The 24,569-nt window shown below is 45.4% G+C and overlaps 1 protein-coding gene across 3 annotated transcripts in view; it reads right to left on the minus strand.

Moving 5' to 3' along the window:
* The window catches only part of mrpl21 (mitochondrial ribosomal protein L21), a 36,246-nt gene that overhangs the window by 9,484 nt on the left and 2,193 nt on the right, over positions 1-24,569 (minus strand). The window contains exons 1-4 of one of the 3 annotated variants that reach the window (XM_060941879.1): positions 18,537-18,700; positions 18,182-18,242; positions 17,739-17,824; positions 7,097-7,260 (exon numbers count right to left, since the gene is read on the minus strand). In XM_060941879.1, coding sequence (XP_060797862.1) covers positions 7,097-7,260; positions 17,739-17,824; positions 18,182-18,242; positions 18,537-18,543 — 318 coding nt within the window. In that variant the 5' untranslated portion in view covers positions 18,544-18,700. Of the gene's footprint in view, positions 1-7,096; positions 7,261-17,738; positions 17,825-18,181; positions 18,243-18,536; positions 18,701-24,569 lie in introns of those variants that run through there. The other 2 variants (XM_060941877.1, XM_060941878.1) reach the window with 2 other exon arrangements.

Consider the following 24,569-nt stretch of genomic DNA (forward strand, 5'->3'; position numbering starts at 1 on the left):
TACGTTGCAAAATGCATGTCTTTATTTTGTAAATTTGACATTTCACACATAACTGTAAACAAAACTGTCTTATCTTCCTGTAATTAAAAAAGTGCAAATAAAAGTGCAAATGTAAAAAGTGCAAATGAACGTTGCAGCAAATTGCATTGTTTAAGTGAAAAAATATTAAAAATATTAACAAAAGTATTAATATTAACAAAACGAAGACAGTAAACTTAAACTGTGTCACTTAAGAGAGAGATTCTTGTTGAGGAAAAGGAGCTCATTGACGTGTTCTGGGGTGATGCAGCTCCTTTTGGCAGTGACAATATCAGCGACTCTGTTTGCTGACTGCATTTTCATTCGTATCGCATCTTTCACAGATGTATACATCATGGGTATCACAGTTTCAGTCAGATGTTTACGTTGCACCATAACGTAGTGTGGTTCGAGTACCTGAATGAGCTGCCTGAATCCTTCATTTTCCACTACCGAGTATGGGAGCAAATCTCTGCAAACAAAAGTTGCGATGGCCTCTGTTATCTTTATGGCCCGCGGAGACTCTGATGGTAATGCTAGCAGGTCCTTCAGTTTCTTTTGTTTTGCTCTGGGCGGCTTGTTGTCGGAAGCTAAGGTTAGTGTAGTGTGGTACCTTGTCAGGTGGTTTCTGAGGTTTGTAGTATTCTTACAATAACTGAGCTCTGCTTGGCATATCTTTCAAACTACCTTGGTTTTATCAAGCTCTTCGTCCTTTGTCGTTTTAAATTTGAAATGATTCCACACGTCAGATTTCATTTGAGACGGCTTGCCGAGCAGTGTTTTCCCTGCCTCAGCCATGGCTCTGGCCTCAGCCATTTTGTGTGCGTGCTTGAACGTCACGACGTACGACTGCGCAGCTGCGTCATCACGCACGAGATGGCTGAGGGAGGAAAATCACACAACACATGAGATTGTGTTGTGGAAAAAAAAAAAAAACTCGATCTCATGCCCTGTGAATCGATAGTGCGAAATTTAAATGAAATCGATCCAAAATCGATTTTTTTTACCCAGCCCTACTCCTTACCCTGGCTGCGCCTTGAGATCCCATCCATGAATATCACAAACAGGATCGGCAACCAGGGGCAGTCTTGGCAGAGTACAACACCCACCAGAAGCATGTTTGACTTTGCGCCGAGAATTTGGACACAGCTCACACACTGGTTGTACAAGGACCGGATGGCTCGTAGCAACGGCTCTGATACCCTATACTCCCGCAGTGCCCCCACAAGACCCCCTGAGGGACACGGTTGTAAGCCTTTTCCAAATCTACAAAACATGTAGACTGGCTGGTCATACTCCCATGAACCCCCCCACCCACCCACACACACACAACCCTGCCAGGGTAATGAGCTGGTTCACCGTTCCATGGCCAGGATGGAATCTGCATCGCTCTTCCTGAATCCGAGGTTCGACAATCGGTTGATCAGAAAAACCATCAGGGAATATAAAAGCATTGGGTATTCTATTATTATTTGAGCTACTTACACATAGCCTGTCGAGTCTAGCACCAGAAAAAACAGCATCAGACACCTTTACCCATGTATACTGTCTTGATTTTGCATTCCTACTTCTCCAAACATCCACTAAATTAGCCTTTTTTTAATGAGGCTGAGGAGTAGCTGACCAGACTAGGGATATGGCTCCTCCCCATTTCTGTCTAAAATAAAATCAGTAGTGCAGTTCCAGTTCCCATCTATTACCATAGAAAATCTTTACTGCACTGTTGCAAGGTGTTGTCTAACTTCTGAAAGACACTTAAGCGCTCTGGACCGCTATTAGGCGCATAAACATTTATAAAATCAAACAAGCTGCCACAAATAGCTGCTTCAACAATTAAAACCCTCCCCTTTATAAGCTCTGCTACTGAAATAACTGTGACCTCAATGTTTTTTTCTAAAGAGAATAGCTACTCCTGCGTGAGTGTTCGACCTTAACACTTAAGTGTTTCCCTTCCCACCAAACACCCCACTGGTACTATTGGAGTGCGTCTCCTGCAAGAATGTAAAATATCAACTTTTTTTTTAATTCGTATATATTCTGCTAATACAGCTCTCTGATTGCTGTCTCTACCCCCATCAATGTTTAGAGACCTAAACGGAAAGACTGCATTAGGAAGTAAGATAGAAGCAGAATAAGAAGTAACAGAGAAGAAATCAGAGGATAGACTTCACCACGTGACCTTATCATTTTTTCTTAGAGTAAGTCTTGCTCCTCCACAATTTTACTAATATTTTTCAGTCTGAATCGCTTTTTTTTGTTTTGCACAGCACATCAAAGCTGACCATCCACTGCAACATACAGTGGTGCTTGAAAGTTTGTGAACCCTTCAGAATTTTCTATATTTCTGCATAAATATGACCTAAAACATCATCAGATTTTCACACAAGTCCTAAAAGTAGATAAAGAGAACCCAGTTAAACAAATGAGACAAAAATATTATACTTGGTCATTTATTTATTGAGGGAAATGATCCAATATTACATATCTGTGAGTGGCAAAAGTATGTGAACCTTTGCTTTCAGTATCTGGTGTGACCCCCTTGTGCAGCAATAACTGCAACTAAACATTTCTGGTAACTGTTGATCAGTCCTGCACACCGGCTTGGAGGAATTTTAGCCCGTTCCTCCGTACAGAACAGCTTCAACTCTGGGAAGTTGGTGGGTTTCCTCACATGAACTGCTCGCTTCAGGTCCTTCCACATTTCCATTGGATTAAGGTCAGGACTTTGACTGGGCCATTCCAAAACATTAACTTTATTCTTCTTTAACCATTCTTTGGTAGAACGACTTGTGTGCTTAGGGTCGTTGTCTTGCTGCATGACCATCCTTCACTTGAGATTCAGTTCATGGACAGATGTCCTGACATTTTCCTTTAGAATTCGCTGGTATAATTCAGAATTCATTGTTCCATCAATGATGGCAAGCCGTTCTGGCCCAGATGCAGCAAAACAGGCCCAAACCATGATACTACCACCACCATGTTTCACAGATGGGATAAGGTTCTTATGCTGGAATGCAGTGTTTTCCTTTCTCCAAACATAACGCTTCTCATTTAAACCAAAAAGTTCTATTTTGGTCTCATCCATCCACAAAACATTTTTCCAATAGCCTTCTGGCTTGTCCACGTGATTTTTAGCAAACTGCAGACAAGCAGCAATGTTCGTTTTGGAGAGCAGTGGCTTTCTCCTTGCAACCCTGCCATGCACACCATTGTTGTTCAGTGTTCTCCTGATGGTGGACTCATGAACGTGAACATTAGCCAATGTGAGAAAGGCCTTCAATAGATAGTTTTCACATGATGTCACAGAGTCGGGGATTCCCTGGTGGCGGCCATCTTGGAGGGCTAGCTTACCGTACGGGTCACTGAGCACACATTGTAGCGCGCGAGTTACATTTATTTATATATTATTTACATTTATTTAAAGCTAGCAATGGTGCAAACTTGTTGTATTCATGGCTGTCGTAATAGGTCAGATGATGACGTCAAGCGGAGCTTTTATGGAATTCCCACTGTACGGGAGCACGAAGGCGAGCAAACAAAGAAACTCAGCATACAAAGGAGAAATCTATGGCTTGCGAGAATCAACCGCAAGGATTATCAGCCTTCCAAACACAGCAAAGTCTGCTCCGATCATTTTATAAGTGGTAAGTTGTTTAAATAAACAATCAATTGTGTTTAAGTTTGTTTTTGGAAACCAAAACATCATGTGAACAATCTCTGGAGAATGCCTAACTGGAACCGCTGAGTGTACATTTACATTGTAATGTACACTTAATATCGCTCGTTTGTCACGTTTCTATTTGAAACTTGTCACTTCACTCACGCAAGGGTCATTTTTGAAAAACATTTTAGGTCTATTCTGTAGTCCTGAGCGGTGTGCAGGACTGCGCAAATGTGCGCAGCTTCCCGATTTAAACTGTTTTTTTCTCATCCTTATACTTCCTGTTTCATTGACTGTAATGGATTTGCTTATTTAGTAATTTTAATACAGAATTTACTTTGAAATTATAATCAGACACTCCAACGCCCCCCCTAAAAAAAAAAACCGGATCTGCGCGATTCAGGCGGCATCCGCCAAAAGGCACGCTGTGAATATATAAAGTTGTATATATCAGACAGCCTTTAAAGTCTGATGAAGTCAGTTTCAGGCTTTGGAGCAGGCTTTGGCAGTTTCAGGCTTTGGCAGCCCTGCATAGTCACTTGAAAATGCATCTTTGTCCACTTCGTAGGGGTCAATTCCCCCAATCAAGGCCAGTTTGGCTGCATACCGTGAGATGTGTATCTATAGACTTCTGTTTGCTTGATTTTGCTGACATTGATCTTTATTTTAGAAAACTGACTATATAACTTCATAAATTCGTCCGAGATAATGTAGCCAGTAGTGGCGATGGTCCGTTTTGTTTGCCCTCCAAGATGGCGGCTGGGGGGCGTTCCCCGGAATGCCGTGACGTCAGTGAAAACTATCTATTGCTTAGAAGTTACCCTGGGGTCCTCTGTGACCTCGCCGACTATTAAACGCCTTGCTCTTGGAGTGATCTTTGTTGGTCGACCACTCCTGGGGAGGGTAACGATGGTCTTGAATTTCCTCCATTTGTACACAATCTGTCTGACTGTGGATTGGTGGAGTCCAAACTCTTTCGAGATGGTTTTGTAACCTTTTCCAGCCTGATGAACATCAACAACGCTTTTTCTGAGGTCCTCAGAAATCTCCTTTGTTCGTGCCATGATACACTTCCACAAACATGTGTTGTGAAGATCAGACTTTGATAGATCCCTGTTCTTTAAATAAAACAGGGTGCCCACTCACACCTGATTGTCATCCCATTGATTGAAAACACCTGACTCTAATTCACCTTCAAATTAACTGCTAATCCTAGAGGTTCACATACTTTTGCCACTCACAGATATGTAATATTGGATCATTTTCCTCAATAAATAAATGACCAAGTATAATATTTTTGTCTCATTTGTTTAACTGGGTTCTCTTTATCTACTTTTAGGACTTGTGTGAAAATCTGATGTTTTAGGTCATATTTATGCAGAAATATAGAAAATTCTAAAGGGTTCACAAACTTTCAAGCACCACTGTAACCACTGATGCTATGAATTCAACAACATTTGAAAGTAGTCACTCACCTCCACACTTTTCCCAAATGTCTCATCTAAAAATGCATTAATTTCTTCTAGTGAGTAAGAGCTGTTCATCCATGACCTGTGAGCCCAGATCAGACACACTAGAGATATCCGACAGAGCATCCTCATTCTCCATTACCTCATCACTCATGTCTTCTGCTGGTAACTCACCGGTATCTAGTAAAGCAATGTCTGTAGTGGGTAGGTCAGCAACAGCCTCTGCCATGCTATCTCCCCCCAAATCAGTGCCTTCTCCATCCCTCACCACTGTAGGGTTCTGCTCCATTGACTGTGCCTCAGTTATGGTGATGATACACGGGGCAACTTTTTGGGCAATGTTGCCGAGCAATGTTGCTGGGCAATTGCGTTTTGACTCTTTTCTATTGAGATTGGGCAACATTGTTTCTTTCTGAATGGTTTTGATAATCTCTGGCAACTTTTTGAGATAAGCCAATCAGAACGCGAGTATCGAGTCATGTGACCTCCGGTGAGGTTCGGATCAGAAATTTCAAACAAATATGGCGGCCGCTCAGTGTCAGTGGAGTGAAGAGATGGAGAGACTCCTCATCTGTTTTTACACCGGTAAGTTATTTTAATATTCTATATGGAGGAATTTACCTCACCAAAGCTCTAAAAAACAACAGACAGCTTGATTAAATGGTCACAGCAAAAATTAAGACATCGATTTTTTTTTAGCTAACTGTAAACTGCCGTTGCTAACTGTTGTTGCCCATTGTTAGTTGCCCTGAAAAGTTGCCCTGTGTCTCACCTAGTTGCCCGTTGCCAGCAACATTGCTCGGCAACATTGCCCAAAAAGTTGCCCCGTGTATCATCACCATTAGTGTGTCAGTTTCTGTTTCGCTTTCAATTACTGTGTTTCCCATTGAATCATTAGCGTCACTGCTTTCTAGTCCCGCTGATCCTTCAGCAGCCGGGACGCTTGGGTCAGAAATCTCCATTTGTCTCTCCACTACTTCAGGTCCCTTTTGGACCCCAACCGAACCATCACTAGTCTCTGCACCCTCATCGGGCTGAGTTTTATGAGGGCATGCAAACTTTTTATGGCCTATATCGCCACATTCAAAGCACCACATGCTACCCATCATCGCATATAACGTATACAATTTACTTCCGTGCAAAACACGAAAGGAAACATCCACTGTCAGAGAATCGAGGAACATGAACACCTGCCACTGAAAAGACAGCACATGTTTCAAGTGCCTCATTCTTGCAGCGCAGTGGAATCATTTTTATTGCGCTAGCAAATTTCCCAAACCTTGAGAACTCGCGCTCAATATCACTATTCAGGATAAAAGGCAGAACATTGGAAATGGTAACCTTGATTGTTGGTGAAACTAGTGGCACAATCTGTACAAAAACTTCGTTTATCCACACCCTGGTCTCAACAAGACGATTTACAAGACATTCTTTCCTCAAAAATATCACTACCGCCTTATTCGTTCTAGATACCAAAGCGATATCATCATACCCAACCTGCTTGCCAACTGCAAGCAGAACATCCTCTACACTTGATCCTGCTTCAGGGACACATCTAATTGCGTGACGGAGTGAAAGGGAAGGCCTACACCTGTCCGGGTGAGACGCCATTCCCACACACAGCCACGTCGCCACTTTCCTCCTAGCAAACTAAATCAACACAAATTTCTAAATTACTTTAAACTGAAAATTGTTTTAATGCTTAAAGCAAGAAATAAAGTACGAAAAAAGAAAGGGAAAAACCCCTAACAATCGCCCTCTCACCATGAACACTCACGCACCCAAACTCCCAGCATGCAACAGAGAGAGAGAAAAGGGGGAAGTGAGGACAGAAGTAGAGAGGACAGAGAGAGAGAGAGAGAGAGAGAGAGAGAGAGAGAGAGAGACAGAGACAGAGACACACACACACAATGAAAGCGCTGAAAAAACAGTCAGTCAGTCATCTGACCTTCTCCAGCACTATCTGATCTCCACACTCTGCCTCAATGTGGTTCTCGATCTGGATCAGATCTTCACTGGTCACTTTCCACTGACGGCTAGCAAAGTGAACGACCGCAAACAGACGTCCGAACTCTCGCTTCTCCAGCATGCTGTTCACCTTCTCCACAACTGCTGCAGGAAACAGAGGAACATGACATTACTGCTGGAGAGGAGTATGTTCCTCCTGGATGATGAAGGGTTCTGTTCCTCCATCATCTGAACACCGACTACATCAACCCCACCTGGGGAAGAGGCCTTGCGCAAAACACACTTCTATATTATAATAATAATAATCACATTTACTCTTCAGCAAGAAAGGAGCAGATTCTTAAACAGCACAGCAAATTAGAAATACAGTCAAGCCGGAAAGTCTGCACACCCCTTTCACCTTCTCCACGTTTTATTATGTTACAGACTTATTCTACAATAGACGGAGTTCATTTTTTGTCACAAAATTCAGGGCTCGAAATTCGCGGTGGTCCGGTCGCTCGAGGCGACTTAATTTGTCATTTGGCGGGTAATTCCTGTCACTAGGCAGCCTGGCTGGCTAGTTGAAAATAAAAAAATATATACGAAGCGAAGATTCACACTAGGGCTGTGCGATATATCGAATATACTCGATATATCTCCGAAAATTCTGTGTGAGATACATAAAATTATTATATCGTAACTATCGAGTATTTTATGGTCATCTGTCAACTTGCGTTTGTTTCGTGTTTGTTGCATTTGCTTAAAACCTTTACCGGTGGGTTTCTCTCTGTCCCTTAGGCAGTAACGTGAGAGGCTGCCTAAGGTTAAAAAATAAAAATAAAAAATGTCACGCACTCGCCAACCAATCCCGGGCGACATCTAGGTGCTGAAAGGAACTTGCGGGCAGTGTTGCCAGATTGGGCGGTTTTAAGTGCATTTTGGCGGGTTTTGAACATATTTTGGGCTGGAAAACGTCAGCAGTATCTGGCAACACTGCTTGCGGGAAGATTTTCTAGTTTCGGTTTACAGCGCTGACTCAGTTCATGCAATCGCTGGTGTTGCATAGGCTACCATGCAAGCTCTGTCAATTTCAGCAACAAATTAAAAATGGAAGCAGATGAATTGGTTCCTAAAAGAACTAGTAAGGGGTCAGTCATCTGGCATTTTTTTGGATATCGCGAGGAGGACGTGGAACAGCAAATGCCAGTTTGTAAAGTTTGCAAAAAAAAAAAAACAGGATCAAAATACTCGGGTCTTGAAATAAATGCACACTAGTCATGAACAATGGTAACTACTCTCTTTTGTGTTATTTTTTGACAGAAGTAAAATTCATACATGAACAAATTTTGGCGAGTTGATTTTCTGTTTGGCGAGTTACTCTGGAAGGGAACTAGTCTGGCTGGCTGGTGAAAAAAAAATGTGAATTTTGAGCCCTGAAATTCTACACATAATAGCCCATAATGACAAAGTGAAAGCGGGTTTTTAGACATTTGTGCTAATTTATTAAAAATCCAAATGTAAAATATCATTTGTACACTAGTGTGCACACCCTTTGATATGACACCCAAAAGTGAGCTGAGGTGCATTTTGTTTCCACTGATACTGCTTGAGATGTTTCTACAACTTAATTGGAGTCCATCTGTGGTAAATTCAATTGATTGGACATGATTGGGGATTGCCAACACCTGCCTATATAAGGTCCCACAGTTGACAGTGCATGTCAGAGCAAACTCCAAGCCATGGGGTCAAAGGAATTATCTGCAGACCTCAGAAGCAGGATTGTGTCAAGGCATAGATCTGGAGAAGGGTACAGAAAAATTGCTGCAGCTTTACAGGTTCTAAAGAGCACAGTGGCCACTATCATTCATAAATGGAAGAAGCTTGGAACCACCAAGAATCTTCCTAAACCTGGCCGCCTGGCCAAACTGAGCGATCGGGGAAGACGGGCCTTGGCCAGGGAGGTGAGCAGGAACCCGAGGGTCACTCTGACAGAGCTCCAGCGTATCCTTGTGAAGATGGGAGAACCTTTCAGAAGATCAACCATCCAGGCAGCACTCCACAAATCAGACCTTTATGGTAGAGTGGCCAGATGGAAGCCATTCCTTAGTAAAAGGCACATGACAGCCCGCTTGGAGTTTGCCAAAAGGCACCTAGAGGACTCTCAAACCATGAGAAACAAGATTCTCTGGTCTGATAAAACCAAAATTGAACTTTTTGGCCTGAATACCAGGTGTCACATCTAGAGGAAACCAGACACCACTCATCACCTGGCTAATGCCATCCCTACAGTGAAGCATGGCGGTGGCAGCATCATGATGTGGGGATGTTTTTCAGCAGCGGGAACAGGGTGACTAGTCCTGATAGCGGGAAAGATGAATGCAGCCAAGTACACCGAGATCCTTGAAGAAAACCTGCTCCAGAGCGCTCTGGACCTCAGACTGGGGCAAAGGTTTACCTTCCAACATGACAACGACCCGAAGCACACAGCCAAGAGAACAAAGGAGTGGCTTTGGAGAAAGTCTGTGAATGTCCTTGAGTGGCCCAGCCAGAACCCAGACCTGAATCCAATTGAACATCTGTGGAAGGAGCTGAAAATGGCTGTGTACCGATGCTCCCCATCCAACTTGACGGAGCTTGCAAGGATATGCCAAGAAGAATGGGCAAAAATGTCCAGAAACAAGTGTGCCAAGCTCATAGCTTCTTTCCCAAGACGTCTTGAAGCTGTACATGCTACCAAAGATGCATCAACCAAGTATTAGGCTAAGGGTGTGTACAGATATGTAACCCCTAAATAACCCATTTTTGTCAATAAAATAAAATTGCATATTTTCTAAAAACCTGCTTTCAGTTTGTCATTATGGGCTATTTTGTGTAGAATTTTGTGGCAAAAAATGAATTCAATATATTGTAGAACAAGTCTATAACGTAATAAAACGTGGAGAAGGTGAAAGGGGTGTGCAGACTTTCCGGCTTGCCTGCAAGTGTGTGAGGAAAGTCAAAATCATTGGCACAAGAAACACCACACACACAGAAACAGGCGGTGTCCTGCTCCAGCGAAACAGACATTTTTTCCCCTGAAACTGGTATCAGATGTGACCGAAACAGAAGTCACAGGAGCAGCAGCTCTCTGTCCAAGTTTCCAACAGATCTCTCTCTCATGACAGGACGAATGACTGTAATTTCCTGATGCTGGTCTTTATTCACTGGTTCCATTTCATTTCTACTGACTGCCAGAGGTGGTGCTTTAAGCACATGGATGTGACCTCTTGCTATCTTTTTGCGTTAGTAAGTAGGTTTCAGGAGTGTACAGGCATCACTGGTAGTTTTGTAACTCAAACGAGTTGGAGTGGTGAGCTTACACCCTCCAAAGACTCCAATTAGCCTTTTATTTACAGTTAAGTGTGTTCCGTAGGCTTTCGAGCAAGCCACGGATGGTGTTATATGACAACAGGTAAGTATATTTATTTATTTATTTATTTTTAAACCATACAGCATATGAGTGGACTCACTCTGATTCGGCAGTCTAAGAGGAATAACTAAGTTCGTGATCAGGTGGTGTTTCTCACCTTAATGCCGATCACAAATGCAATTAATTTGAGTATCGGGCTGGGACCTCCCCTCGTAGCTCTCCATTAGGAAATGCAAACTGTGTTAGCATAACAGGCCTTTGTTTAAGAGTTGGTTGGTAACTATCCACTTTTACGTTAAATCGTTATCGAAAATTGGCTACTCGCCTGGATTAATTAAGAAACTACATTTAAGTTAAGGGTTATTCCCCATGATTTTTGTGGATATTGTAGCAGAGACACATTGTTTGTAGGGAAGCCTAATTACATAATGAGTCTGTGTTTGTTTATTATTAACTAACTGCAAGGCGGTTGTTTGCCCCAAACAGTATTTCACTTACATAGCTACCTAGGAGAAATCCTTCAAATAGGCTAGTAATTAGGCTACTGAATCAACCTAGGTTTAGCGGAAGCAGTAGTTGATGATGTTTATGATGTGCATTGATTGCCAAGCCCTTCTTGAACCAGATGATAGCCACGATCAATGTCCCTCTTGCCCTGGGGTTGAACACTTAAGGCAGGGACTGACAGCTGGCATGCATGAATTGCAGCTGCATGAGTCTAGCAACTCTGTCAGTCAGGCTAGCCCAACTAGAGAGCAAAATAAGCTCTCAATTGCCCTCTGCACAGAAGAACAGCGCTGTCTCCTAGTGCACACAAGCGCCACAAATCTGAGTCATGGGAGGCCCCTACCAGGGGCAAATGCAGGAAAGTAGATCCCCTGGCCCAAAAAGTTGATAGTTTGGCCTCTGAGTTTGTAGAAATTAAGACCCTCCTACTTAATCTGCAACAACCTAGTGCACAGCCTGCTAGCATACCCGCTACAGCCACACAACAGTCTCCTTCTGAGGCACTGCCTCCGGTATGGTCACCGGCCTTTGAGATCCAGGAGGAAGATGCTCTCTTCACTAGGGCTTCAGATAGCCAGGTTCTCAGCAGTAAGGGTGCTGAGGAGGTGGTAGAGGAGAACTCCCACTTCTCTCATCCCAACCCTGAGATGAGCCACAGTTCACTTATGGGCTTCGAGAATAGCCAGACATCAGTCAGGCCTGCTGTGCAGATGGCTCTAGCACAGCGTTTCTCAACCTTTTTTCAGTCACGGCACCCTTCAGAAGTATGCAAATTCTCAAGGCACCCCCATATAAAACATATGCAGTCACGCTGACCATACGCTGACCCTGGCAGTGACGTTGTGACATGGGAAAGGGGGCAGTGAGACAAATTTTGATGATGCATGAGGCAGCGATGACCTGCATTAGTGTAACTATCGTTTTTTGGAATTTTAATTCATTTTATTTATTTCAATGCTAGAATATATAATTTTTTGACGGCACCCCTAACAAAGCCAGACGGCACCCCGGTTGAGAAAGGCTGCTCTAGCACAGCTGGGGTTGGATGCAGCACCAGCCCAGGTGACTCCTCAAAGTGCCGTTTTCAAGAAGACTTCTCAATCTGCACCTTTCTGTGTCCCACCTTCATCCCTGTATATCGAGGAGTTGCAAAGATGCTGGGCTGACCCCAGATGTTTCACTCATCTCCCCAGCAACTGCAGAGCGCTGGCTAGCATGCAGCTGATCATAGCCTAGACTGCATGCCCAATACAGAGCCATCTGTTGCTGTCCTAGTGTCGCCTGATGAAGCACTTAGGCCCGATGCACGCTGTCCCCGGCCACAATGCCGTTTGACAAACGATCTGATTGTAAGGCACGACAACACAGCAGCTCGTATTGGATGCTTTGGGAATTCTATGTCACACCTTATACTTGCTCTGTCCCAGACATTGCAGACTGCTAAGGTCAGCCCTTCTGCCCAAAGCCTGAGTGATGGCTCTTTGCAGGCATTTGCCTATATGACCAGAGAGTTGGGTAGGCTAATGTCTTCACTAACCCTTGCTCAGTGTCATGTATGGCTGGCCCAGTCTCCAGTTCTGGAACCCTGCAGGAAAGCCCTCCACTCTCTTCCCGTCATTCCGGGACAGTTGTTTGGACCTGCTGCACAACAAGCTCTGGAGCGTAGCCTACAGGTTACACAGGCCACACAGCAGTTTGTCAGTCTATGCCATGACAATCAACAGCTCCCAGACACCTTCCGCTAATGCATTCTCCACTAAACAGATAGAAGCTTTTTCCCCCCGAATGGTGCCACGCACAAGATCAGGAACCGACATGCTGTTCTATACCAGTAATTCTCAGTTTTCTCCAGTCCTGCCTTGACGAAGGTCTTGCAGCCTCCACCATCAAGGTTTACATAGCTGCCATCTCAGCCATTCATAGTAGGGTAGATGGAATGACTGTTGGGTCCCATACTCTTGTGACATGCTTTCTTACACTAAAAAAAAAAAACTGAAAACTGAATTTGAGGAGAAAATTACTTAATACTAGTGAAATTATCTTGCCACATGGACAGATATTTTTAAGATATTTATAAGACATCTTGGAATAAGTTGGTTGCAATCTAGAACTAGGTTTAATAATCTCAGAATTGGTGTCTTATATTCTCCTAATAGGAAATGCTAGATTGTTTCAACTATTTTCAAGATATTTTCACTTGCTAAGATATCGTTTTTTGCAGTGTAAGGGTGCGCAAAGGCTAAGACCACCTCGGAGAAACCCAGTACCCTCTTGGGTACTTTGTATTAAAGGCACTGTGTCAACCCCCATTTGAACCTCTAGAGAGGTTGGAATTGAAGTATGTGTCTATGAAGACAGTCTTTCTCTTAGTCATGGCTTCAGCCAGATTGAGTAGGTGAATTGCACGCCTCATCAGTGAGCCACGAGTGCCTACATTGGAATCCTGGTGACACAGGGGTAACCTTATGGCCTAACCCCTTCCTTTCTCTCAAAGACCTTTTCATCTTCTTACACAAACCAGACCCTCAGTCTGGCAGCTTTTGAGCTCCCAACTCAAGAGGATGAGCAGGGGCAGAGTGCATACTTAGTGTGCCCAGTGCGAGCATTAAAGACTTGTATTCAAACCACTGCTGACTTCTATGGAATCAATTTTGTGCCAAAATGTTCATACAATACTTTTGAAATATCAAACAAAAACGACAAATCAAAATACAAAAAAAAAGTCAATTTTTTTAGACTGGCAAACAAATTATTCACGTAATCATGCAAAATATCAGTCTATTACTCTTCAGAAACCTTTTATTTTTGTTCCGTGTCTTTCTCAGTTTTGTTTGCCGTAATTTATTTTGGTTGCGATTCCAGCTTTCTCGTTTGCGCTCCCTGACTTTTTGCTTGCAGTTTTGGCACAAACTTCATGTGTGGGCGGGCTGTCCAGGAACGCATTCCCATTGGCTAACTTGTGTTTGACTGACAGCTACGCTCAGCCATTCCCTACTCGGATTCTGGCGGACTGTTTGACGAGTGACCGATCCATTGACGGTAAACAAGGATCGAGTGGACTTCAGTGGCGACTATGATATTGAATTTACACTTTGTTGAATTAATTCAGTATCATAGTCGCCACTGAAGTCCACTCAATCCTTGTTTACCGTCAATGGATCGGTCACTCGTCAAACAGTCCGCCAAAATCCGAGTAGGAAATGGCCACAACAGCCTCCGGGGAATGGCTGAGCGTAGCTGTCAGTCAAACACAAGTTAGCCAATGGGAATGCATTCCTGGACAGCCCGCCCACACGGGAAGTTTGTGCCAAAACTGCAAGCAAAAAGTCAGGGAGCGCAAACGAGAAAGCTGGAATCGCAACCAAAATAAATTACGGCAAACAAAACTGAGAAAGACGCGGAACAAAAATAAAAGGTTTCTGAAGAGTAATAGACTGATATTTTGCACGATTACACGAATAATTTGTTTGCCAGTCTAAAAAAATTGACTTTTTTTTGTATTTTGATTTGTCGTTTTTGTTTGATATTTCAAAAGTATTGTATGAACATTTTGGCACAAAATTGATTCCATAGACTTCCGGCAGTCAGAGTCACTGTTTGTCTGTCATACAGGGTATGGAGCACTTGCATGTGACGTCACAGCCGATCCAGATTGTGACAGACGCCATCTTGTCGGTCAAACGCCATTTTCCGCCTTCTACTTCTGGTTCTACTTCTACTTCTGCTTCTACCTTTTCTTCTGGAAAACCCTACTATATACAATTCTACTACAACGGCTGCGGCTACAAGCTCTCCCTACCTGTGCACGGTTTTTATGTTTTTTGTGTGTATTTCTGCGTGTTGTTCGTCTGTACCGGACTTCAATATCTACTACAACCGTATGGACTTACTGGACATTGGTTTCCAGCAGAAAATGACAGTTTGTAGCGATTTCCATCGCATGCACAACATTCTGGACGAGATAGCGAGACCAGCGGGGTCTCCGTGGATTGTTATCGGAAGCAAAGCGAAGGAGGCGGCGTTGGGAGAGGAAGCAAAACGAGGCTGCAGAGCCGGCCTGTTGACTAAGCTCAGAAAACAGCCACTCAAATCTCCACTGCTAAGCCTCTACCTCTCCAACGCCAGATCCATGGTAAACAAGACGGACGATTTGGAATTACAGCTGGAATTACCTTATTCTATTCTATAATCGGCTGGTCAGTGCTATACTCAATACTTAAGTGACTTACCCGTCCAATAAGGATTATTTTCTTGTTTACAAGATGCCGTGGCTGACAAATCCTGAATTTCTGTAAAGATAACTGTTCAGAGATTTATAAGCACGCAGTGCTTCACCACTGAACAGCGAGGGAAAGTTGATGAGGTAATTATACACGTCCGGGTATTCCACCTCTGGCAGTTCCATATCCACTGACACGGTCGTGAAAACTACGTCCGGTAAGCCATAAGGGTCACTAATCTGTAGATCGTTTATTTTAGACATATATCTAGTTATCTGTTCATTAGAAAAATGAGCCGTGTAGTCCGTCGGTTGAAATTGATCCATTCTGTACACGAGTGCAGCAGTATTCAGCTGTGTTTTTTACCGACAAGATGGCGGCTGTGTACTTTCCGGTCACGTGACTGCAAGATCTCTATTGGCAAGGTCATGTCTTGTCCAAACAGCGGCTGCCAAAATGGATTGTAGACGCTATTGTCTATGCCTATAGGGGCAGTGGTCTCCCAATCCCTCATGTGAGGGGTCACTCAACAAGGAGTGTGTCTGTGTCATGGGCGGCCCTATGAGGGGTTCCTCTTTCAGATATCTGTGCAGCTGCATTATGGATATCAACCTGCACATTTGCAAGATTCTATAGGGTTAAAGTGGTCTCTCATAACCCAGTGGCAACAGCCATTCTTCCTACTTCTTCACAACTTTATTAAAGGGGCAAGTAGGTCTTCCTCGTGACATTGTTGATATTAGTCATCCAGGTGCTTAAAGCACTGCCTCTGGTGGTCATCCAAAATTCATAAAACTGCAGTTACATACATAACCATCGTGAGGAGCGCTATACACCTTGACTTGACTATACGTTAGGAGCCAACAATACGACTGAAATAGAACGATGGTTACATATGTAACTGCAGTTCTGTGAATTTCGGATGACCGCCAGAGCTTGGGAATCACTCGGAACATTTGCAAAAAGATTGCCAAGAGGTCAACTTCCTGGGTGAACGTGCCTTTAGTGCCGGGGCAGAGGGCATACGTCACCCAGGTCACTTTGTTGATACAAACACTAAACCTGCACGTACACGTGATGGACATCCAGGTGCTTAAAGCACTGCCTCAGGCGGTCATCCAAAATTCATAAAACCGCGGTTACATACATAACCATCGTGAGGAGAGCTATACACCTTGACTTGACTATACGTTAGGAGCCAACAATACGACTGGATCCGAACTCGCCTCACTCATCATGTTTGTCTTTAAACACTGAATGGACCAGGACGAAGAGCCAATGTTACCCCTTTTCCACCAAATCAGTTCCAGGGCTGGTTCGGAGCCAGTGCTGGTGCTGGTTCACAACTCGTTCAACTTGCGAGCCAGCTGAGAACCAGTTTGCTTTTCCATTGCTTGTGGTGCTAACGGAAGACACGTCATTACGTCGCTGTATATGTCAGTTACGTCGCTACGTTTGCATAAACCTTGGCGCAAATATCGAAGCAAAAACAACACGGAAGCAGCAGCAGCAGCAACAACAACAACAATAATAATAATGGATGACTTCGCATTTGTACAGCTGCGGCTTCTCGCCGCTTAAAAATGGCGATCTTTCGCGGTCTTGTTATTGTTGTTGGTTTTAAAAACTCCGCCCCCCCACTGACGTAAGCGGTTCTTTCCTCTGGCCCAGCAGAGAGTTGGTGCTAGCCTGGAACCGGTTTTTCTGGCCCCAGAGCCAGTTCTTTGTCAGTGGAAACAGAAAACCCGGTTCCAAACTAAGCACTGGCCCCGAACCAGCCCTGGAACTGCTTTGGTGGAAAAGGGGCATGTGTGTTGTTTATTCCAGCTTGGACAAGTGTAAAACACACACACACACCCTGCTGCTGATATTTCATGTCAGTGCACATAAAACAAACGTGTTTAGCCCTAACAAGTTGTTTGAGAACGCACAAATGAATTGAAATACTTTTATTTACATTCTCATCATATAGTCTGAAAAACATCAGCTTTGTTTTTTTTTTTTTTTTAAACCCCTTACATGGCACTTTAGTTTATTCGACAGGCAGTGGTTTGTGTCCTTCATAAGAAACTCATTATTCTGGTGATGATTTTTACTCCTTTATGAGTTTTTGGCAGGCTGTTCGCTTGGAGACGTTTCAACAGATTTCACTCAGCTGCCCGAGGATGAAAGTTAATCAATCATTCTTGTACGAGAAGAAAACACAGCGGAGCCAGATGCAAAGTCCATTACAGCACGTCATACAGCCTGAGGGAGAGTGAAGGAACTAACGCAATAACCTCAGTTCATCATCCGGAGCGGAGACTGGGGCGAAAAACACGTCAGAAGGAACAGTCCACATTACGTTAATGAGGCCAGAGAGACAAACAAAAATAAAGTCATCTTGGTAACCAACAAATAACATCAGCAACTTCATTTATCAGTGTTTATTTTAAAGATATGTTTAATGTGCACTTTAATTAAACATGCTTGAGTTCAAAAGAGAGAAAAAAATGTCAGCTTGCCTTGATGCTGCTGCTGTTCTCTCTCTTTGTCATATGGTGGTAATTCAGGCCACGGGGGTCTGGACAATGACGTCTCGGGGACATAACTGAGAGAGAGAAACACATTAAAAATGCATGCGAATGTTCCAGTGACTTCTTGGTGTTGATGAAAATCATAAAACTAAAGCAGAGATGTCACTTTGTATTTTATACAAAATGAATATCACAAGTATAATTCCTGTTCTCTTCTCTGGGATATTATTACTGTGTCTCTCATCTCATCTCATGATCCAGTCCTTCATGACCACCATTAAATCCATATTAACATCATCCCTAAGAGTCTCATCTGAAGCTGATCCTGTACAGGCTAAATGATAGATATCGCTCTCTCTCTCCATCTCCCTCACACACACAGAGAGGAAAACACCACTTCACAGACAGAAAAGGGATTATTTATTTATTACCTCTTCGGAACGGCCGTGTTCTTCTCTCTGTGACAGTGTGTGATGTGAGGAACTGTACATCCTGTAAGAAACACAAAATCACTCATCACTCACCTTCAGTCATTACTGAAACCGAAATGGATCTGGCTCCACAGTGCAAAGACTCCGTCTGTCTATCTGACTGCTGTAACACAGTCTAATGATCTCTCAGTCACTTACTCACTCTCACTCAGTGTCTGTCTGTCTCTCTCTCACTCACACACACACCTGCTAAAGGACTGCTAGAAAAAAAGCAGAACGAAAGCATGTTTAGGAGTCCATAACGCAACACTTCACTGTCCTTTAATTGCTTCCTGTGAGACTCATTCTGCGTTACCTTTCATTTTCTGGATGCTCCAAAGCCGGTGCTCTCAGGGCACGGAGCTCGGGAACTCGGGATGAGAGAAATATATGAAATAAAGTCCTGCTTGATTTCATGACCTGAACAATTACACTGATGAAATGAGGTACAGAATGAAAACATGTCTGCTGTCATTATGGTACGGAAATCTCCTCGTACAGTACTGACACAATCCCACCATGTTTCTGTAATTTCATGTTTACTACCAGTTCAACACCTATCTGTATCTTCTGAAGACGGACTTTACACACGCACCATGTTACACGTGATCAAACTCCGCAGGTTCGGTTTCTGAAAACAGAGTAATCAATAGAATTGTCTTAACAAATGACTAATTGTTTGCATTTTACTGAATATTCTTTGACTGCTGTATGGCTTTTAAGGAAATAAAAATAGTTGTGAGAATGTTCATCAGATAAAAACTAACCTGTGGAACTGTTCTGTTTGGTGTGAGAGTGAGTCTCTGTGTGTGAGTGAGTGTGTCTGTCTGTGTGTCTGTGTGTGAGAGTGTGTCTGTGTGTCTCTCCGTGTGAGTGTGTGTGTGTGTGTCTGCGTCCGTGTGTCTGTCTCTGTGAGTGACTCTGTGTCTCTGTCGCAGTATGTGTGTGGCTGTCTGTGCGTGTCTCTGTGCGCGCACCTGTCTCTGTGTCTGCCTGTGAGTGACTGTCTCTGTGAGTGACTCTGTCTCTATTGCAGTATGTGTGTCTGTCTGTGTGTGTCTGTGTGTCTCTGCGCGCGCAAGCCCGTCTCTGTGTCTGCCTCTCTGTGAGTGTGTCTGTCTCTGCGCGCGCCTGTCTCTGTGTCTGCCTGTGCGTCTGTGAGTGACTGTCTCTGTGAGTGACTCTGTGTCTCTGTCACAGTATGTGTGTGTCTGTCTCTGCGTGTCTCTCTCTGCATGTCTGCGCGCACCTGTGAATAAACAGAAGCTGCGCGCGAGCGGACCGGAAGTCGGCGTCTGTCGGCGTGAATAAAGCGCAGTGGAGGCGTCTGTCGGCGTGAATAAAGCGCAGTGGAGGCGTCTGTCGGCGTGAATAAAGCGCAGCGGAGGCGTCTGTCGGCGTGAATAAAGCGCAGCGGAGGCGTCTGTCGGCGTGAATAAAGCGCAGCGGAGGCGTCTGTCGGCGTGAATAAAGCGCAGCGGAGGCGTCTGTCGGCGTGAATAAAGCGCAGCGGAGGCGTCTGTCGGCGTGAATAAAGCGCAGCGGAGGCGTCTGTCGGCGTGAATAAAGCGCAGCGGAGGCGTCTGTCGGCGTGAATAAAGCGCAGCGGAGGCGTCTGTCGGCGTGAATAAAGCGCAGCGGAGGCGTCTGTCGGCGTGAATAAAGCGCAGCGGAGGCGTCTGTCGGCGTGAATAAAGCGCAGCGGAGGCGTCTGTCGGCGTGAATAAAGCGCAGCGGAGGCGTCTGTCGGCGTGAATAAAGCGCAGCGGAGGCGTCTGTCGGCGTGAATAAAGCGCAGCGGAGGCGTCTGTCGGCGTGAATAAAGCGCAGCGGAGGCGTCTGTCGGCGTGAATAAAGCGCAGCGGAGGCGTCTGTCGGCGTGAATAAAGCGCAGTGGAGGCGCGTCTGTCGGCGTGAATAAAGCGCAGTGGAGGCGTCTGTCGGCGTGAATAAAGCGCAGTGGAGGCGTCTGTCGGCGTGAATAAAGCGCAGCGGAGGCGTCTGTCGGCGTGAATAAAGCGCAGCGGAGGCGTCTGTCGGCGTGAATAAAGCGCAGCGGAGGCGTCTGTCGGCGTGAATAAAGCGCAGCGGAGGCGTCTGTCGGCGTGAATAAAGCGCAGTGGAGGCGTCTGTCGGCGTGAATAAAGCGCAGTGGAGGCGTCTGTCGGCGTGAATAAAGCGCAGTGGAGGCGTCTGTCGGCGTGAATAAAGCGCAGTGGAGGCGTCTGTCGGCGTGAATAAAGCGCAGTGGAGGCGTCTGTCGGCGTGAATAAAGCGCAGTGGAGGCGTCTGTCGGCGTGAATAAAGCGCAGTGGAGGCGTCTGTCGGCGTGAATAAAGCGCAGTGGAGGCGTCTGTCGGCGTGAATAAAGCGCAGTGGAGGCGTCTGTCGGCGTGAATAAAGCGCAGTGGAGGCGTCTGTCGGCGTGAATAAAGCGCAGTGGAGGCGTCTGTCGGCGTGAATACAGCGCAGTGGAGGCGTCTGTCGGCGTGAATAAAGCGCAGTGGAGGCGTCTGTCGGCGTGAATAAAGCGCAGTGGAGGCGTCTGTCGGCGTGAATAAAGCGCAGTGGAGGCGTCTGTCGGCGTGAATAAAGCGCAGTGGAGGCGTCTGTCGGCGTGAATAAAGCGCAGTGGAGGCGTCTGTCGGCGTGAATAAAGCGCAGTGGAGGCGTCTGTCGGCGTGAATAAAGCGCAGTGGAGGCGTCTGTCGGCGTGAATAAAGCGCAGTGGAGGCGTCTGTCGGCGTGAATAAAGCGCAGTGGAGGCGTCTGTCGGCGTGAATAAAGCGCAGTGGAGGCGCGTCTGTCGGCGTGAATAAAGCGCAGTGGAGGCGCGTCTGTCGGCGTGAGGTGTAGTGTATTGTTGGAATGATCTGGGATCATCATAGATCGATTAGTTCACCCTGGGGGCGCATCAGTATTTGATATGTTGGGTCTGATCTATTCAGTGTAATATGTGCGCGGCAGGATAAAGGTCACATACAAAGTGTTCACCCGTAAATATGCCTCACGTTTCATTTTACAGTAACAAGTACACGACATGGGGTGTCAGAAGAGGTTTTTTCTTCATCCACATGAGACACCATTAGTTTTCGTCGTAACTCCGCTGTGGTAAGAAGAAAATTAGTTCCGAGTTTACATCGAGTGACCGAACGTTAGCGTTAGCATGGACCAGTTCAAGCCACCTGCACCGCTAGTCCTCACAGGCAACCTTAGCGAGAATTGGCGCCGATGGGAGCAACGTTTCAAGCTGTGCTACATGACGGCTATGAGTGCGGACGAAAAGGATGAACCGGTGAAGACTGCAATCATGCTACACACGGCCGGTGAGGATGCGTTAGAGATATACAACACCCTCGATGTTGAAATGGAAGAAGAGGATGGCGAACCTACACTTAAAGATATCCTGGATGCTTTCAGAAAGTACTGCATACCAAAGAAGAACATCGTGTTCGAGCGCCATCAGTTTTGGTCACTACCCATGCCAGAAGGAGTCAACGTTGACCAGTTCGTGATGGAACTTCGCCAGAAGTGCAAAAACTGAGTTTGGAATGACTGAGAATGACATGATCAGAGATAAGCTTGTGTTTACTATGCCTGATGTTCGTGTGAAAGAGCGGCTATTAAGAGAAACGGACTTGACTTTAGATAAAGCAGTCGATATCTGCAGAAGCCGCTAAATCACAGGTGTGTGCCATGCGATCAGCTCAGCCAGAGGCGTCCATGGAGGCTCTTCACAAGGTGTCAGCTAGCTCGGAGAAGGGGAGAGCGGGCATGAAAAGAAAGACAAGACCACCAGATAAAACAAAGGCACAAGCAGCAAATGTAAACACATGCAGAAAGTGCGGCGGGGCGCATAAACCTCGTCAGTGTCCAGCTTTTGGCGTCATATGCCACAACTGTAACAAGAGGAACCACTACGCGAAGATGTGCGCGTCAACACAAGATAAAGGAGCCACTGCCCGAGGCGTGCATGATCTTGAGGTCGAATCTCTGTTCATAGGGACTATGTCCTGTGCTGGACCCAAAAGCACTCGGCAGGATAATGCATGGTACACAACAGCCAAAATACAAAACAGAGGTCAGGTTTAAATTGGACACTGGGGCAGACGTGAATGTGCTCCCTCTGAACATTTTGCAGAAGATTCCGGGTCCTCATCAGCTGCAGCCCACCCGCATAGCTCTCGTGGCTTATGGAGGAGCACGTCTGAAGCCAGAAGGCACCGTGAGTCTTACCTGTGATGTGGCCAGGACGAAGTTAGATCTTCAGTTCTTCATCACCAAGCACTCCTCCACTCCAATATTAGGCAGAGACGCATGTGAACAGCTGCAGCTGGTCAAAAGAATGGAGACCATCGCAGTCAAGGCACCAGCCACAAAAGAGGAGTTAGTGGACGCCTACCCCTCCGTCTTCAGGGGTCTGGGACAGTTTCCCGGGGTGCATCAAATTTGCACAGACCCAGAGGTGACCCCAGTAGTGCACGGCTGCAGGAAAATCCCCATCGCTGTCATGGACAGGCTGAAAACCATGCTGGAAGAACTCGTCGAGAGAGATGTCATCGCACCTGTGACAGAGCCCACAGAATGGGTAAATAGCCTGGTCATCACGGAGAAGAAAAACGGGTTGCTCAGGGTGTGCTTGGACCCTCGGGACCTGAATGAGGCGATCAAGAGACAGCACTTCTCAATACCTACCGCGGAAGAAGTCCTCCACAGGCTGTCAGGGAAAACCATCTTCTCCATCTTAGACGAAAAGGATGGATATTGGCAAGTGAGACTGGACAAGCCCTCCTCGATGCTCTGCACATTCAGCACACCGTGGGGCAGGTTTCGCTTTAAAAGACTTCCTTTTGGCATTAAGTCCGTCAGCGAGGTTTTCCAACAAAAAAAAAAAAAAACTGTGAGACATTCGGAAACATTGATGGAGTGCATATAATTGCAGACGACATGATCATCGCCGCTGCGTCTGAGGAAGAGCATGATGCCATTCTGCAGAAAGTCATGGACACTGCACAGAGAAACAACATCAAATTCAACAAAGAGAAAATTCAATACAAAGTGGACTCAGTCAGGTACATGGGACATGTCGTCACCTCGAAGGGCGTGAAGCCGGACGAATCCAAGGTGTTGGCCATCAGAAACATGCCGCAGCCTGAGGACAAGAAAGGACTACAGAGGCTACTGGGAATGACCAGATATTTCTGCCAATACATCCCAAACGAAGCCGTGATCACAAGCCCACTCAGGCAGCTGCTACGAAAAGATGCTGCCTGGCACTGGAGCCACGAACACACTGCTGCATTAGACAAGCTCGAGACCGCCCTCATGCAGGCCCCAGTGCTCCAGTTCTACGACCAGAGCAAGCCACTCACCATACAGTGCGACGCATCAAAAGACGGACTCGGCGCCTGTCTGCTGCAGGAAGGTAGGCCACTGTCTTATGCTTCACGAGCACTCACAGAGTCTGAGAAGAATTATGCTCAGATAGAGAAAGAGCTGCTGGCAATAGCTTTCGCAACCAAGCGCTTTCACCAGTACGTCTATGGCAACACAGTGACTGTACAATCAGACCATAAACCACTAGAAGTCATCTTCAAAAAGCATCTGAGCAAGGCACCAGCACGACTTCAGCGCATGCTATTGCAGCTCCAACGGTATGACCTGAGGATAACATACACTGCAGGCAAGGACATGCACGTTGCTGATACCCTGTCCCGCGCTGTTGTCACTGAATGCAACGATGACGCGAAGGAGGATCTGTTCGAGGAGAGAGTAGTGCGTACAATGGAAGCCACAGACGCGCTCGACGCAGACACTCTCTCAAAGCTCAAGGTTGCCACAGCGACAGACAACGTACTGCAACAGGTGATGGAGCTACACAACAACAGGGCTGTGAAATAGAAATGACAAAATCAGAGGAAACAATTTTAGCAGGGGGTCTAGGGGGAGCAGCCCCCCAGGAGCCGGGGGCCCGCAGGGCCCCAGAAGCTGAACAGATTTTGTGTATATTGATAGATTTGAAGCATCTCCTGAAAGCAAATATTTTCTCAACCATGCCATTTAATTTGAACTGTTTATTATTATTATTATTATTATTATAAATCGAATATATAAATGTGAACAAGATGGTCTACCTGGTAATCTATAGTTCGACAGCTTCAATTTCACCAATTCTGCATGTTTTTTTCCTTTAACATGGTCAACCAGAACCGTACTTCACATCCTGATGGCACAAGATGCAGTAAGCTTTCCCCGGTTCTTTTATCTTCCGTATGTGCTCATTCACTACCGACTTTAAACTCCAGCCATCGCCAATTCCATGGATTTTTGATGCCGTTTTCCTTGTCAA

The sequence above is a fragment of the Neoarius graeffei genome, chromosome 15 (assembly GCF_027579695.1).
Source record: "Neoarius graeffei isolate fNeoGra1 chromosome 15, fNeoGra1.pri, whole genome shotgun sequence".
Lineage (NCBI taxonomy): Eukaryota > Metazoa > Chordata > Actinopteri > Siluriformes > Ariidae > Neoarius > Neoarius graeffei.